General features: G+C 37.6%; 1 protein-coding gene across 1 annotated transcript; it reads right to left on the bottom strand.

Annotated features, from left to right (window-relative positions):
* Positions 1 to 14,315: 14,315 nt before the first annotated feature.
* Positions 14,316 to 15,229, bottom strand: LOC127104985 (uncharacterized). Its single transcript, XM_051042137.1, has 2 exons — positions 14,918 to 15,229; positions 14,316 to 14,661 (listed from the first exon to the last, which is right to left on the bottom strand). Exons 1-2 carry the CDS (start codon positions 15,020 to 15,022, stop codon positions 14,572 to 14,574), a joined length of 195 nt encoding a protein of 64 aa, XP_050898094.1. The 5' UTR covers positions 15,023 to 15,229; the 3' UTR covers positions 14,316 to 14,571.
* Between the last annotated feature and the right edge of the window lie 3,168 nt (positions 15,230 to 18,397).

Below are 18,397 nucleotides of genomic sequence, written 5' to 3'. Positions count from 1 at the left end.
TGAGATCCTTCTAGAACCCGGTTACTATTCTAGGACAGGTTGAACCAACCAAACTTCAGTGGGGAGGGTACTTACCTATGGAACTCATGCAAGCCTTAAAACTTAGGAATGATTGTTGTGTGACTTGCTTGTGCTTGTTATTTACATAACATCATAACATCATAACATCATGGCATTATATTGACCATTTCAAGGACTTTATACGGTAAAAACAGTTCATACATTGCATAGCATAACATTGCATAGCATAACATTGCATAACAGGTATTCTAAGGGATCAGTGTTCTCACGGTTTTCCTCCAAACAGAAAAATGGACCTCGAACAAACTGTCAAAGATCTCCATGCTCAGAATGCTCAACTCCAGGAGATGATCTTGAACTTATCCAAGGGGCAGGAGGAACTGAAGGCTCTTTTGCTCGAGAAGAAGAAAGACAAGAAATCTGTGAGTAACATTAACCCGGGAAGAAGGCTTGAAGGACAGGCTGCGGGAGTCAAAATCAGAATTCCGAAGGATCAAGAAGAGGAAACAGAGACAGATTCAGAAGATGAGGATGTTGATCTCTTCAACCCTGAGGACGACGATGAAGATTATGAGAACGAACAATACTCTCCAAAAGATGATAAGTATAAGTTGCTGGAAGAACGCATGCTAGCTATGGAGGGTCAGAAGGCGCCCGGTCTGGATTTCGAAAGCTTAGGTCTGGTCTCAGATGTGGTCATTCCCCGTAAATTCAAGGTCCCCGCTTTCACTAAGTATGATGGGGCATCTTGTCCTCAAATGCACCTGAGAGCTTATGTGAGAAAGATTCAGCCGCATACCGCTGATAGGAAGCTATGGATCCATTTCTTCCAAGAGAGTCTGTTTGGCACACAGTTAGAATGGTACTATCAGCTCGAGAGCTCTGACATCTGCACCTGGACTGATTTAGCGACAGCTTTCTACAAGCACTACCAGTATAATTCTGAATTAGCGCCTACTCGGCTACAGTTGCAGAATATGACGATGGGATCTAAAGAAAGCTTCAAAGAATATGCTCAAAAATGGAGAGATGTGGCTGGCAGAGTCAAACCCCCTATGACTGATCGAGAATTAGTGGACATGTTCATGAGCACACTGACTGGCCCATTCTACAGCCATCTATTAAGGAGTTCCTCATTGGGTTTCACTGAACTTATATTAACAGGTGAACATGTTGAAAGCGGCATTCGAAGTGGAAAGATACAGATGGCTACCTCTGATCCTCCGGAGACTCCTAATGTCATCACTGCTCCTCTGCCTAATCCTGACGAGACTGTCAATGCTGTGGAAGATGCTGATAGCGTTTGCAACCTGGATAGCTGGATTTTCCCAATAATTGGTGACGGAATCGACAATTGGAAGGCTGAAGACACTATCCTGATTTCCTTTAGTCAGGAGTAATTGTTATTGCTATTTTAGTGTTTTAAAGCATTGTGTATATACCCGGGGCACAATAGCTAATTTGTTAAGGGTTCTGTCATTTTCATAAGCATATTCACATTCAATGAATCTATGGACTTTTTGCATTCAAATATTGCGCTCTTTATCTTTCCTGTCATCTTTCAAATAAGCTATGTTTTCTTGCACACACTCACGTAACAATTTGTCGATCCATATCCACTCTGGATCCTGTTGGTAATAACTCTGCTACTGTTCATTATGACTTTGAAAATCCGATCTACCAAGCCGAGGATGGAAGTGAGGAAGATTGTGAAGTACCTGGAGAGCTTGCCAGACTACTGCAAGAAGAAAGGACCATTCAGCCGCATGAGGCATCGATCGAAATTGTGAATCTGGACCACGTCGCCCGATTTAGCTCCCATTTGACCGCTACTTGCAAATCCATCTTCAAATTACTGAGACAAAATCAAGGAGCATCTCCAAGAACCTCCAATTCTGATACCACCAGTTGAAGGAAGACCTCTAATCATGTCTTTGACCGTGTTAGAAAAATTCAATGGGGTGTGTGTTGGGGCAACATGACGAGTCTGGTCGAAAAGAGCATGCAATATACCACCTTAGCAAAAAGGTACCGACTGTGAAACAAGATACTCACAGCTCGAGAAAGCTTGTTGCGCTTTGGCCTGGGCTGCTCGCCGACTAAGACAGTATATGTTGAACCATACCGCTTTATTGATTTCTAAGATGGATTCTGTCAAATATCTATTTGAGAAACCGGCGGTCTCCTGAAAGAGCTATCACTGATAATGGTGCTAATCCGAACAACAAGATGATTACTGAACTCTGCACGCAGTTAAAAATAAAACACCATAATTCCGAAGTGGCGACTTGGTAATAAAGCGTATCATTCTACAACAAGGTGATTCTAGAGACAAATGGACTCTCACATACGAAGGGCCATTTGTGGTTAAGAAGGTATTCTCTGGTGGAGCCATGATACTTGCTACAATGGATGACGAAGAATCCCCGCATCCCGTGAACACGGACATAGTTAAAAAATACTACGCATGTACACCCGGCAAGTCGAAAACCTAAAAAGGCGGCTTGAGCAAAAAAAAAGGGTATCCTGGTGGACTGAAAACCTGAAAAGGCGGTCCAGGCAAAAATTAGGGATTAAAAGCGTATGACTATGTCCCGTTCTCAGACAGCTTCATCCAAGTTCAAGGGACTGAACAAGCCAATCACTTCCATCCGACAGCAAGAGATGAGATGCTTGGAGACATAATGACAGTAGTGGAATTAAAATCAATAGGACTTTTTCTGCATAGCTTTCTCTTTGTTTTCTTGACGATTTCCTCTTACTAGGATTTCTGTCTCCTTGTACACGAATTGCCTGTTTACAGGCCCTCTTTCAAAATCAATACAATTTTGTTTCCAAAAAATGCTTTTACTTGCTCTGTTTTGTTTGCGTAAACGTCCATTGATTTAGTTTGAATTGATATATGCATTTGAATATGATTGATGTTTATCGAAAATACATGCATAAAATAGCAATAGCAATTACTAAAAGACTTTAGGGTCGAGGATAAGGTCCAACCATGCTTTCCAACAAGTCCGGTTACAAATCCTTTCCCAGCAAAAAACCAGTCATTCCCCAGAAGAAATAGGGCATCACCAGACAGACTGGTCATCTCTTCCATCCCCAGCCAGGCTCTGTTGGATGTTTTTACCATCAGACAGAAATCAAGTATCCCCAGCTAAGAAAGGGCCATCAATACAAATATCTCCAACCAGAATATGGAGATTTATTTTTCCCCGACGAAAGTTTCAGACACATAATCCATTCATGCATCATTTCGCATCATATACATGCATACAATGCTCACATTTATTTCAGACGCATAATTTATTCATTACATCATTTCACAACATACGCATACATACATTGTTCACATTTAGTCTCAGAAGCATAAAACATCGCATGCATCATGACATGGCAGGAAGCTAACTTTATTTTTCAGGTTAATTATCCTCCTGATATAGTCAAAATAAAAGATCCATTCAGACGGACATCTTTATCAATTACATTCAGGATTCGACTACATCTTTCAGATACACTCCATGTCAACATTCATTCTGACATCCTCCTAACGATGGCATCTATAAGCCCATCCCAGACACTTATTGCAAATACAACATATACAAATACTATCAGATATAGCCTAACGTACGGTTCATTCTGATTCAGCTCAACATATGACTCCTTCAGCTCAGATGCGATCTAACGTACGATCCATTCTGACCTTCAACAACTCCAATACGGTCTAACGTACGACCCATTTGGATCTTCAAATCCTCAGATACTGCCTAGCGTACGGTACATTTCGGGGTGTAGTCTAGCGTACGACTACTTTCTTCTTCAGATACAGCCTAACGTACGGCTCATTCTGCAACTCCAATACGGTCTAACGTACGACCCATTTGGATCTTCAAATCCTCAGATACTGCCTAGCGTACGGTACATTCCGGGGTGTAGTCTAGCGTACGACTACTTTTTTCTTCAGATACAGCCTAACGTACGGCTCATTCTGCAACTCCAATACGGTCTAACGTACGACCCATTTGGATCTTCAAATCCTCAGATACTGCCTAGCGTACGGTACATTCCGGGGTGTAGTCTAGCGTACGACTACTTTCTTCTTCAGATACAGCCTAACGTACAACCTAACGTACGGCTCATTCCGCAACCCCAATACGGTCTAACGTACGACCCATTTGGATCTTCAACTCAGACACGATCTAGCGTACGATCCATTCTGATTCTACCTTCGTCAGATACAGCCTAGCGTACGGCTTATTCTGCAACTCAGATACGATCTAGTGTACGATCCATTCTGATCTTTCATCCTCAATGAAGTCACCCGCCTAAGGGACAACTCGCTCTGCTATTCAGATACGATCTAGCATATGATCCATTCTGATCCTTTATCCCCAGCAGCGTATAACACACTCTGACTCCCCAGCGAAGTCGACAGCCTAATGGATAACTCACTATACGGTCTAGCGTATGACCCGGTATGACATCCATGCTTTCAGATATCGTCTAATGTACGACGCATTCTGAAGTTCTCATCATCACACTTCCTGGATGGCATCTTTAAGCCCATCTCCGTCAAGACTAATTAACAAGTGCAAATTTTTGGGGCATTATAGTGTTTAATATTCTTCCACCTCCAGACCACGAATGGTGTACATACCATTCTAACTCTCTCGGTTCAAGAGTATTAAACAGGGGCAGCTGTCATACCCCAAAATTTGCCCGTTAATATTACAAGGCATTTTTCAGGACACTCCAACTTATTTTTCAAGACATTGACCCTAAAAGAACAAAGGCCCAACTCACAGGTGGCAAAATCCAGAAAATGGCCCAAACTGGCCTGCTCGCTAGGCGAGCAAAACCTTCGCCTAGCGAACCCCTCGCTACAACACTCGCCTAGCGAAGCTGGCGAACACCAGAAATTCTGGGCTTCATTCTGAGCCCATTAGGTCACCACAATCACTATAAATACCGACACTTCAGTCACAAAAAGGGAAAGACAGACAAAGACGGACGGAAACCCTGGCATAGAAACCCTGGAGATCAACTTGAAGGATTCCGAGTAAAGAAACCCTGAAGGTCACTCATCCGCTCCGAAGCTACCGCCGCCCAACTCCATCCGATACCAAAAGCGGTCAGGTCCTTTCAACATCGCAGCTCAGTTGCAAACAGGTTTGCGCATCACTACTGTTGTATGCTTTTAATCGGTAATCTCTACATACATAAGACATCATGATTAACTTTTCGGATATGTAATTTGATTTCACATGTGAATTTAAGTATGCCTGAATATCCTGAATGTTTGTCCATGCTATTCCTGTAATTAAATGTCATGAAGTTCAGGGTTCCGGAGATCATGCTGCTGTCAAACTCAAAACCCGTAGCCGCTCGCTAGCACATCGCTAAGCGAGCCTGTAGCGAGCACTCGCTAAGCCTTCGCTAGGCGAAGCAGGAGCGAACGAGACAGTGGCTGTTTTGTTTCTTTTCTATTCTGCCTTATGTCTATCTAACCAAGATTTATTATAATTCTGCATTATTTGTCCTGACTTTATGACCGTTGTGTTGTGGTGCAATTTTCAATTGTACTTTATCTCGATGTTCTAACTCGTGTGTTGAATTGTGTAAAGGCTTGCATATTCCCGAGGAAATGGCCGGCTAGGTATTCCGCTTTATGTGTGGGGTACCCTTATGGAGATGGATTCTGAATTACTTAATTTTTATATGGAGATTCATCCTGAATTATCTAGCCGATTTTAACGTATTGATTTCATCGATTTTAATGTGGACCTAATTACTTAATCGGTTACGACTATCTAATTAATTGTAAAACTTTGTCGTTAAACATGCGATCTTGGACCTCTCTTTGTTACCCTACGATTACGGTATTATGGTCAGGTCCCGCGAATGTGGGGATGCACTTAGCAAAGACCCTTCGGTTAAATCATCATAGTCCCTCGAATGTTGCCTTTGTCCCTCGATGACCCTTCGGTGTAGCCTACGGTTAAATGATGATAGTCCCTTCGAATGCTAAGGTATCCTCACAACGGTTGCCTTCAATGACCAATCGATGACCCTACGATGTCCCTTTTACATCCAAAGGATAAAACTACTTACTTCTCAATAGTAAGGACAGTTTTACCCTCACAAGGATAGGAAATGCCCGTAAAGACCTTGGGTAGGTATACCTCTTAATTGCTTATTCATAACCTAAAATACTTTTCACACCTCACACCTTTCAAAACATCTTTTAGAAAATCACCACTTGGCATACATTCGTACTAGGATCATTGCCGAGTTATATTTTTCTAAACGACTTTCAAAACTAAACGAGATAACCACTTTGTATACATTCATTCAAGAATCGTTACAAAGTTAAATTCTCCTTTTCAAAACATTTCCTACACATTTCTCAAACACTTTTTCAAACTAGAAAAACATGAATGATTAAGCAATTAAGAGCCCATGGATAACCATGGATACAAAGGGTGCTAACACCTTCCCTTTGTATAATGTACCTCCCGAATCCAAAATCTAAATTAAGGTCTTTCCTGTTCTTTTCCACCTTTCCTTATGGGATAAAAGAAAAGTCGGTGGCGACTCTTGCTAACCGCGACATTGCGATTAAAAACACATAAAGTCAGTTCACCGTATGACACCATCAAACAATCAAGAGGTGGGGATGGAACATACTGCTTGTACCCGAACTGACGTAAACATTTGTCAGGCAAGTATGGAACAATTGTGCCACTCCACTTCAAACATCCCCTGTACAGACATAACTCGTCAAACTGACGCAATCCTTTATGATCTTCAAATGGACGCCATATGACGTTGGCAGGTGTCAGCTCGTCCAAAATAGGTCGTAAATCATCCGCCTTCAGGACTCCTTGCCTATAGGACCATTTCATCTCTCAAGGAAGACCACAATTATCAGTTGGTTTCCAATTCTCTCATCTTTTTCCAACAGTTGAAAAGTACTCGTGAATCCAACACTGTTACAAAATAAAAACATAAAAAACAAAATAAATTAAGTTAACATACTTTATAAAATGAATCCAACACTTAATAAACAAAATTAAAGTATATACCTGTAGGAGAGTAGGATATTCACGGAGCTGCTTGCAACTGAACATGGACGCATCTCCAAGGTATCTGTATAGGGTAACCAATGCAGCTGCTCCCCAACTATATCCCGAACATCTATCTAAGTCCGTAAACAGTAGGAGATGTCGTGCCTCGACAAGTGTAAAGGTCTTGTCGGCAAAAATTGTGGAACCCACCAACATCAACAAATATGCTCTAGTCGCATATGTCCAGCTAGAAGTAACTCTATGTTGTACGAATAAATCGTATAACCACTCCAGTTTATAATAAGAACCCATGCAGCTACGAACATGTGATTATGCCTCACCATGTGACACTCCTAAGTAGTCAACAGCAAGTTCAACAGCAACCTCTTCAATGACATCCTGAGGACTCTAGAAGACACCCCTGATGGACAAGTGAAGCAAACATGAGACATCATCCAAAGTAATGCTCATTTCACCAAACGGCATGTGAAATGAAGATGTCTCTAGATGCCATCTTTCCAAGAGTACAAATACCAGATTTGTGTCCGTCTTGTTCAAACTAGTTCTCTGAAGTGAAGATAACTCATACCTAGATACCCAACTCTCCACCTGTTGTGGAAGAGCTAGTGGAACCCTCGATGTCAGCTTTAGTCTGTGTCCAACAACCTTTAACTCTTTCTTCTGACCTTATTCCTAAAAACAATTAAAACACATATTATAAAACACAATATAAAATATTCAAATATTATTCAATTTCAAATATATCCCGTTTATTTACCTCACCAAACCATAAATGGCGAGCAACATGATGCTCGTACTTTACCAAAAGAGACGTATCGTACGGTCCTCTCTTGGATATCCAGTCGGCTCTGCTGCAGATGAAGATGCGCCCCATCCTAAACTACGGTATGGAATCCTACCATCTGCACCTCGTCTTCGAACCACCATAAAAAAATATTATAACAAAATATTTTTAAAAAAAATATATTATAAAATAAAATTTAAAAAAAAATACGCATCGGAACACTTCTTAAAAGAGTTCTGGTTAAGTGAATGCAAACCGGAAGTCTTTAAGAAAGAGTTCTGGTATATACTCTTCAAACCGGAAGACTTTCTTAAAGAGTTCTGGTTCAATGCCCCAAAACTGCAGCGAACCGGAAGTCTTCTGGAAAGTGCTTTGGTATATGTCTTGTGAACCAGAAGACTTACTCTTAGTGTTCCGGTTTACAAGGCCAAAATTTCTCTTCCGGAAGTCTTCAGGCGCAAATGAAAAAAACTTCAATTTTTGGAAAATATAGCTTATTTATATGAGGGTATTTTGATCCTAAAAAATTAATTGTAGGGGTATGGGTATAATTGTAGGTGTACGAAGTAAAACTTCGAGTGTGAAAGGGTGGGGGTTGTATTGATCTTAGACCGTTTGATTTCTAGCTTCACCTGACTAGAGCACTATTCAGAATCAGATCCACCAAATAATAACATTATTCTAAGGTTTTTAACTTCATGTATGAGTTAAATTGGATAAATTGTTTAATGCTTTTTAACCGAAATTAAGTTAATAATTTTTATTTATTTAGAGATAAATCCATTATTGGTGTGAAGGTGAAAATTTAACTTAGAAAAATTGATTTGCTTTCGTAAGCCATATCAACGTCATTATCATATTATGAGATGTTTTGTGCGACTTCAAAGTCTACAAAGAAGATCCAGTCACAAACGTTAAAAGGGAAGGGTACATGGAACAGATGGATCACCATCTCTGTTGAGCACACACAATCTCATTCTCCATCACATCTCTCACAGTTGAATTTAATCAAACAGTCATTTGCACAAGGCGTCGGATCACATGGACGATTTTAACTATCCCTCATATATAAAGATTAGATCGCATCATTTCAGTTATTCAATTCATTTTAACTCTCAAAATACTTCTCACTCAATCACTGACTTAGGCGTCATAGTGTTAACCTTGCAGGTTCAACTTTTCTCTGTTGTACCAGAAACTTGTTCCACCGCACTAAGACTTATATTATATCACTTCACTACACATTTCATTCTATAACGGACCAAGTTCAAACCGGGGTGGGGGGGGGGGGCAGGGGAAGGGGGGCCGATCTTTTACCAGACACGAACCCTAGAGACGTCCAACAAAACTTCCAGGCACAACCTTTGACGTCGGAAAATTCTCAGAGAAACGAACTCGGGAAACTAAAGCAACATCATAACAGGTAAAAACAAAAGTAAGTAAACAATATAAAAAATCTCACGAAGCAACAATTATGAAATTCATTTAGAACAAGTATTACATCGGGTAAGCTCTTCCCATACACACAAAACTATGAGGTCGGCTCATCCCCAACAAAGACCAATTTCTTGTCCATCGTCTCCAGATCAGGAGAAAATTATTCTTGAGAAATATGCACCATGGGATGAAAGAATTCCACTTGTTGAAGAGCATTTTCAAAAGAAACCTGCAAAACAGGAAAGCTTTCTTCCACAGACTTCACATACTCTTTGGATAGCTCAAGTTTTTCATGACACATCTCTTGAAGTTCACTATCAACTCTCTTCCAACCATCTGGAGCCTCATTTGGAGACAGCTCAAAGTCCTTCACTTTCTTACCGAAAGATTCTAATTCCTAATTCGCCTATACAAGATCGACCTTAGTTGCAGATAACGCCGACCGAGCAGATAATAGAGTTTTATATTTCTTCTTCATCTTTTGCACAAGAGATTGCACCTTATTTTGCCAAAATTGAGGGTATCCAAAATTTTGCACTTCACTTCCTATCTCTCTCAATAAGCCACTGATTTAATTCATATCAAATACTTTTTGCAATAAAATCAGACGAAAAAACACTAGTTGGATGTATATCCTTCTTTTTCCCGGGTATTTGGATACTAACTGTATATCTTGTCTTTCGATTACTTGTCTTCCACCTAAAAACAATTTCAACTAATCAAATTCATTTTTCACCCGAGCGTAACTGAGCATCTTTTTCACAATGCATGATGTTTTATCCATTCTAATGCAATACAAACAAACTTTTCATTCTGCCAGTGCGCGACGAACAAGCAACGCTTAACTACTTAAATGCGACTTAAACATTGTTCGCTAAAATCAACCAACACACAACCATTTCCTACCAAGAAGTACATAGCTTTGAGTTTCTCATCGTACTTAGGGATACGTAAGAGCGAGATTCAACGTCTCGTCAAGCACCCTAATAAAAAACTAGTTTTTCACTTTATTTCTTTTTGTAAACTCGTTGTAATAATCAGAAGAAATAAAAAAAACTTTAAAGATAATACCCACATTCACAAAACTAATTAAACTGTTCCTTTTGAATGCAACAGATGTGTGAGGTACTAATACATTCCCCACGTATAATTGACTGTTAAACTTGAATTTATTGGCGATGACCATGTTTTTGTTCTTTAAGAATTTTATCGATGTTTCCTTTTTAAAAATAAAATTTTGATGGAGACTCTTGTTGATTTCGAAGGTTTGTACGATTAAATATTTTTTGCGTCGCGATAATAATTTCTAAGTTTTCCTTCATGCCTCCTACGACTCATATGCTTCCCAGATTTGGATTTTTATCATTTTCTCTGTCATTCCTTAAGATTTGGAAGTTGAGACTCTGGCCTTGTCTTTTCTTCAACTAAAGTAACTCTTTTCCAATATCTTCACTAATACTTTTAATCTTCATTTATGTTTCTCTTTGGGGATTGAACATATAAGTCATGACAACCTATGTCCTTGGGGATGGTGGATTATCACTCGTGATGTCAAACCATAATAATAAAAGTTAATCAAAAGAAGAAAAAAAATAAAATAAAAAATTGAGTCTTGCCAATAAATTAAGTGTTTGCACTTTTAAATATTCACAAGTATTTACATTTTTTATGGTTTCGTGTAATGCAATATCTCTTGCATTTTATCATCCCTTAATGGCTCTTAGAAGAATTAAAGTGAATTTCAATTAACAAGTTGTTGATGTTACTTTACAAAGCAATTAAGAGAATCATAAAATTATGAAATAGGCCTTCTTTTATTTCTATATTAAATATTATACTTGTGAAAAACGGTTCCTTATGTATACAAATTATAAAAAATATGTTTGCTTTATTTTCGTCATTAAGTATTATAGGTGTATTTAATCTCCAAGTCTCTTAACTTAATTTAATATTTTATTTTAGTCTTTTATTTAAAAAATATTATAAATTAATCCATTAACTTCACTTTCATGACTATAAAATATAAAATATGACTTTTACTTAAGTTTCCCATATTAACATTAAATCTTTTTGTACATCCCCCTCACCATAACTTAACTTTTTTTCCTTCTATAAATTAACAAAGAGACTAGATAGTATAATATAAATAAAGTTAAGGGATTAACTTATAATATTTATAACATTTCGTATATATAAATATAACATTCAACATAACTATCATTAATGATGCTAAATACTAATCTCTCAATTTTCCAACTATAATCGATAGAATACTTCGAATAATACAAATTCAAAATAGTTAAAAACTGAAAAGAATAAATCTCCGAACAATCTCACAGCACCCACATTAATATTAATAGTATATAATGGCAAAATGCCTACAAATGTGTCAGCCTATAAATATGATGAAATTGAAATACTTAGAATAGTCATGTCTTCGAGTCTATAGCATTGACAATGCCAAAGTCATTGATTGAATATGCATTGAGTCGAAACTAATATGTCAATCTGAACCGAATAAACACTATACCAATACGATAAAATAAAATGACACCGTAAGAAAACAACGATCAATACATTGTTGAACTAAGATGACAAAATCACAAAGAGAAAAACTATAAAATATTTATAAAGTCACTTATTTGAATAAAAAATTAAAAGGAAAAATAATTTAGAGGGGTTATTTTGGATCAAAAGATGACCCTAAACCACCCATACTTTAATGGAGAAAAATGCTAATGGAAAATTATAATTGTCTTTGTTATCTTATCAAGAAAATTTATATTTAACTTGACCACTCGACAATGACAAACAATCAAATAAGTTTTATAATACAATTCCCATCTCAAGTTGGGAGATCAAAGTCAAGTAGTCAAAAAAGATAGATTAAAAAAAAGTCAAGTACCCCTTGCTTAAAATTGACATCAACGATTTTGGCAAACGAAGCACTTTGGCTAGAACATCATTCAGTTGTTAATTGGAAGCTAAGTAGTCTATGATTAAGACACCGTTGAATTTTTTTCTAATGAAGTGGCAATCAAGGTTTCCCTTTTATTTGTCATAGGATCTATAGCAAACTGTATTGCTAGAAATACTAACATACTTTGACTCTTTTTTTGGGTCAAAACAGACTTGGATTTATATGTCATTTAGATCAATTAAATAAACTTTACCAAACAGTTTTGTACCGTTTCACATGTATTAATATGATAAACTCAAACAAAGTAGTAAAAACTAGTCCTATAATTATAGGCCATTAATCACGTCCTGCAGTGGACTGGTAAATAATGTAAGGTCAGAAGCTACCGTATCACCACCATATATTCTTCTTATTTGATTCCATTAAAAGGTAATATAAAGTTTACTGCATACATAATATAAATGACCCAGCAATAACATTAACGATGTAAATAGAAAATCTGACTGTCAAGTTAGCTCATGACAACCAATCCCACAGGCAGGAATTTCACATTCCTCACTCAAAAAAGTTGTTTAAAAAATACTCAAAATCAAAGACATTATCATATCTAAAGTTGATGATGACAAAGAATAGGAAAAGAGAAAACATTGACTGACAATTGAAAAATGCATCACACCACAATCCACATCGTCTGTGAGCAAGGAACATAGGAAGGTCAGATCATTGACTGCAAAATGAAGTGCTCTTCTCAACAATAGAAGAGCCAATCTTCACCATAAAACAAGTGGCGGGCAATAAGAGCGGCCGACACCATGTGGGCTGGAGATTGAAGGAAATCGGCAACTGGTATTTGTCTGAGGTAAAGACCTAAAGAGGGGGCAGAATCAGACTTTTGCCGCTTACTGGCACAGCAAAGCTATACTCCCTGACTTTGGCTGTGATTTTGACCGCTATCCACACAACATAAAAACACAATGCTATGAGTTTGCTATATCAGTCAGGACACTTTGCTAAAGCACGATGGCCGCTCTATGCTTCCATTGAATACTCTAGAATTTCTAGTATTTTGAACAGCACAAGCAAATAGGAGATTTTCTACTATAAGCATTTGCGTATGATTCCAATAATATCAATACCTTAGTATGAATCCAGCAGGCAAATCATTATGTAGTCACCTGCCTATTGCAGTTACTGTCGGTATTGCCACGTTGTGATTCCTCAATATAACCATAATAAAGGGCTGTGACAGAAACTGGTACTGAACTAGTAATGTGCACAATACAAACACATTTTTAAGAGTAATTCTGGCCAATGATTCACAACCAGAATATTACCCGCACAGACATTACAATAATGGATAGGAAGATTACAAACAAATAACTCCAAGATAACCCACAATGTCTTGCCCTATTACTATTTATAGAACATAAAAGCCTAGATAACTTACACAAATAATTAATTATTAAAACATAACTGACAGAAAGATAAAACATAACTGAACTAAAATAACTACTTGACAGCAGTGTTATCAGATATCCGCACTATGGTGGATATATATGTTGATTATAGGGCTCTCCGCAAAGGTAAATATCGGCCGATATTGCGGGTTTTCCACCATAATCCACTATAACAATGCTTTAAAGTGTCTGGTATGGCGGTATTTCGGCTCTCCGCCATGGACAACATTGCTTGACAGAATAGAAACTGCTACACTCAGTCTCAGTTCCTAGTAATTCTTATAGGCTGCCACAGTCAATCAATACATATGTTCTTTGATACTAATTCTCCTCACAACAACTTATTTCTAGGTAGGTCTATCAGCCTTATAATCAACATGATGTATCTAACTAAATACAACACATACACTGAGAAGTGTAGGCAAAGCTTACTTTCAAAAAAGCAGCAACAAGAAACAAAATATGCATCATAACCAAATCAATAGCCCACATTTGCAGAGACTTATTATATTCCAGCCACTTTCATACATGATCTCTACTGAGTTGGATTTCAAATCTCATGCTTTCAAAGATAAATAAAGGTTCTGGATTGAAAATATCAGGACATGTAAACGGTTAAAATCTAGTTCATAACCGGTGCGAAGAGCTAATCCGCAGAAAAGAACAAACAAAGCCAGTATTGTTCTTATCTTAAAATTACCGGCAAGTACCGTTTTATGGAACAATATTATGTGTAGAAAAAACAAAGGCCACCCTTAGATATCCACTCAATTAAATTTAAAATGCTCATCCAGTACACGATTTTATTCGAGCATATGACGAAATTACAAAGCAAAGGATAGAAAAATTACAACATGTTTCAATTCAATAAGAAGAATCCTTCTGATTAGCTTGCTGCCGCAGCAATTCTTCTCTGACCCTTCTGATCTCCGCTTCCTTCTCCAACCTCTCTTGCTGCAACACATTATGACAAATAAATGACATTAAATACTGCTCAAATATTCATAATGAATACGAATATACGAAATGAAATCATCAGAGACGAATCACGGTGAAATCTAGGGTTTTCACGTTTTCCCCATTTCCGAGTGTAAGTAAAATTAGAACAACAAAAATAGTGAAATTGAATATGAAATTGAGAGAAGGTGATTAACAGGAATTGAATTTTGATTTTTAAGATGGAGAAGAGTGAGAAGAAAGGCGAAAGAACCTTTTCGTCTTGACGAAGAGCGATCCAGACATGGACCTTGTCCATGGATTGCCAGAAAACGAAAGCTGCCAAGGACATGCCGAAGTACGTTGCCACTTTCACCATTCTTGAATCCTTTTCTGCTTCCTTCGTTACTTCGATTCAGTTTCAGAAGAACCAATTTCCTTTTTCTTTTCCACTGCTTCGTTAAGATTGGAATGGAAAATGAATTGTGAAACAGTTTCACTGGGCTCGAACTTTCGGTGAGGCCCATTCAAAAGAACCACACTCGGCCTATTGTTTTCATATGGACGGGATAAACAGTTTTGGGCAAGGCTATCTGCACAGTCATTTTTATTTGTGAATAACATTAATTTAGTCTTAAATTAACACTCTCTCTCCAACTTAATCTTTAAACTATATAATACAAAAAAATCTCTAAAATATATATAAGTTATTTAATAAAATACTTCAAGTATCTTGTTATAAATTAAAAGAAAAGGATCAAAGTTTAAAGAAAGAAATCGGAACATTTCTAATATTATATTTCACCGGTATAACATTACACAATGATATATGTTCTATTTATAAGACACCATCAACATTTAAGTCTTATTATATTATGTGGGATCATCTACGTGGATCAACTTTCATCATAATATTCTATGACATTCATAAGACACAAAAATCAAATAATATAATTGAATGAAGTTTGGTTCTGGTGTTTCCATGTTTGAGTGGTTTTCTCCCTTACTCGCTCTCTTTATTATATTCATACCACATGCATCCCTTCTTCTTGACGAGGCTCTGATACCAGACTGACCGGGAGCCTCACATACTATGAAACTAGCCTTAACTGTATCGTCATTAACCAACCAACCATGGGCATAACACAAATTAACAATTAAAACTGATATTCCATAAGAGTGAGGACCGTAGTATGGATCGAAGTTCAGATGTTTTCTGATACACAGGATCCTCATTTGAGGCAAGTGTAGAGCATACTTGCATCTATGTGGGGGAATTATGATATGAATATAATAGCTAAAGCTTTTAGGGAGAAAGAAAAGATATTTAGAACATAGTTGTTCTTAAACACACAAGGAGGTTTATTTGTGATTGCTTCATAAAAATATATTACAAGAGCTCTCCTTTTATAGGAAAGGAGGTACATAAAGGACAAAACAACATTATTACAAGCATGACATTTTAATATTATGGAAATGCCTTTTTTTAAAAGTCTGACACATTTATCTCTTAAGGATGCATAATGGAATTACTTTTACACAAAAAAGATGAGAAAGCACTATTCATAAGCATGCTTATGACACATAAGGGACATTTGTCAACTAGTCTTTGAAAATGGGGTTCATGAGATGGGGACATATTCTGATCGGATAAATTCTCATCAGAAAAGTAATCTCCAAAACGAGATGACTCACGTTGCCAGATGTCATCCATCATGTAAGTCTGATCCATCAATTTTCTATTAGCTTCTTCCACTTGTCCTTCTGAGAATTCAACTTCCATTGGAGAATCTGGATTCTGCTGTGTGGCTTGAGTTAAGCTTTCTCCAACTTCTGGTCTTCTGAATCTTTCATGACTTATACAAGTTGTACTATCATCAAGGTTCTTTGGTTCATAGAGATTGATGTTGTTAACATATTGCATTAATTCCCTTGTGATTTTTATACTGGGAGGATAATCATCAATTGTTTCCCATAGGTGAACAGAACTCTTACAATTAAGTAACTTAGTTGCGAGATCTGTCTGATAGGGCATGTGTAGAAGGAAAATATTCTTGAGTTTGCTAATAGCTTCTAAGTTTAATCTTCTCTCTTTGACCTCGTTTATGACCGATTTTAATTGATTTCTCCACCACTGTAATGGAGAATACCATTCAAGGGTAGTCCAAATCAATGACTTATGGTTCTCGGGACTCATTATGTATTGATACATGGCTTCAGTGGGAATAAGAACAGGCATAAAATACAAACTGGTGGCACACCAGATATACCACAAATGGTTTTTTGTGAATTTGACATTTGGGTTTATTATAATTGGTAAGAGAAAAGGCGTGTCAGGGAAATGAGGAGTATGATCCAGGAGTTTATTCCTTATGATTTTTTCCATGTAATAAAAGAGATTGTTCCTGGCATACTGTTTAAGATGGGACGATGAAGAGGAGACTGTTATTCCTGGAGGAAGATTCTTGGTTGTGGATGCATGAGTTGGTCGTGGTTTGACCATAAGAATCAGAGGGAAAATGTGCTTGGTTGTGATGATTTGGATAGGTTTCATAGGTCGGGATAGTAGATCAGGGATCACATTCTGAGTTCCTTTGATATGTTTTACAGTGAAATCATATCTGGAAAATCAATCTTTGAGGCTAAGGGTTTGAGGATCAGGTGGCATCTTATTTTTGAATTCAAGGATATTGGTAAAAGATGTATTATCCATCTGAACTTCAAACTAGTAACCTCTTAGGTGGAGGTCAAACTTTTGAATTCCCATTTTTATAGCGAGAGCTTCCTTGTAGGTGATGTGATAATGTTTTTCAGCTTCTTTAAATTGGCCACTGGCATGATCACAATAGTATCTTTTTACTTCAAGTTCTTCCAGAGATTTTTAGGGCAGGTGGAGTTTGTGTGATCTTCTTCAAAGCTTTTATTGCTTTATTTTGCATTTTTCCCCATGGTGGTGGTGGTGGGGGGGGGGGGGGGGGTTCTTAAGCATTTGTGATAGAGGACTCGTGTATTTCGCCAGTCTTGGCAGGAAATCTCTGATTGTACCAAGAAATTGCTGAATTTGCTTAACTGTGAGATTTTCATCAGGAAAGTTTAACAGTTCTTGGGCAATATAAGGTTGGGGTAGATATTTCCCTTGGGAGAAATGCATCCCTACAAAATCAATCTCTGTTTGGCCCAATTGACTTTTCTTTTTAGAGAGCATCACTCCATGTTGTTGGGCTATTTGAAGGAATTGGCCCAATAATTATTTATGGGTTTTTTCATCTTTTGAGAACAATAACACATCATCCATATAGATGAGGATACTATTGAGAATGGGCTCAAAAATTCTTGTCAGGGCCTTTTGAAAAAGTGACGGAGCTACCTTAAGCCCAAATGGTAACACAGTCCATTGGTATTGGGCGTTAGAAATGCAAAATATTGTTTTGTAACGATCCTCGGGGTTGATACCTGATTGCCAAAATCCTGACTTAAGATCAAACTTAGAATAGATCTGGGCATCCTTGATGAAAACATTTAAGGATGAGGCCTTTGGAATTGGAAATTTATCATCTTTGAGAAAATGATTTAGAGGCTTGTGATCAACTACTAGCCTATTTTTCCCTCTCAACTTTTCCGATCTCTTCTCCACATAAAATGCTTGACAAGCCCATTCTGATTTGATGGGTTCTATCAGACCTTGCTTGAGCAGCTAGTTGCATTCTTCCCTAGCCAATGTATAATCTGATGGACTCATTCCTGGATGAGTGGC

The sequence above is a fragment of the Lathyrus oleraceus genome, chromosome 7 (genome assembly GCF_024323335.1).
Source record: "Lathyrus oleraceus cultivar Zhongwan6 chromosome 7, CAAS_Psat_ZW6_1.0, whole genome shotgun sequence".
NCBI classification, from domain to species: Eukaryota; Viridiplantae; Streptophyta; class Magnoliopsida; order Fabales; family Fabaceae; genus Lathyrus; species Lathyrus oleraceus.
The sequence above is the reverse complement of the archived record's forward strand: the minus strand, read 5'-3'. Positions and strand labels throughout refer to the sequence as shown.

Bases quoted from the DNA above. Each gene is read 5' to 3' on its own strand.
- LOC127104985 (XM_051042137.1), bottom strand. From the start codon at position 15,022: ATGGTGAAAGTGGCAACGTACTTCGGCATGTCCTTGGCAGCTTTCGTT. The intron at 14,662-14,917 runs GTTCTTTCGCCT...AATGTGTTGCAG, and splicing joins CTCTTCGTCAAGACGAAAAG to CAAGAGAGGTTGGAGAAGGA.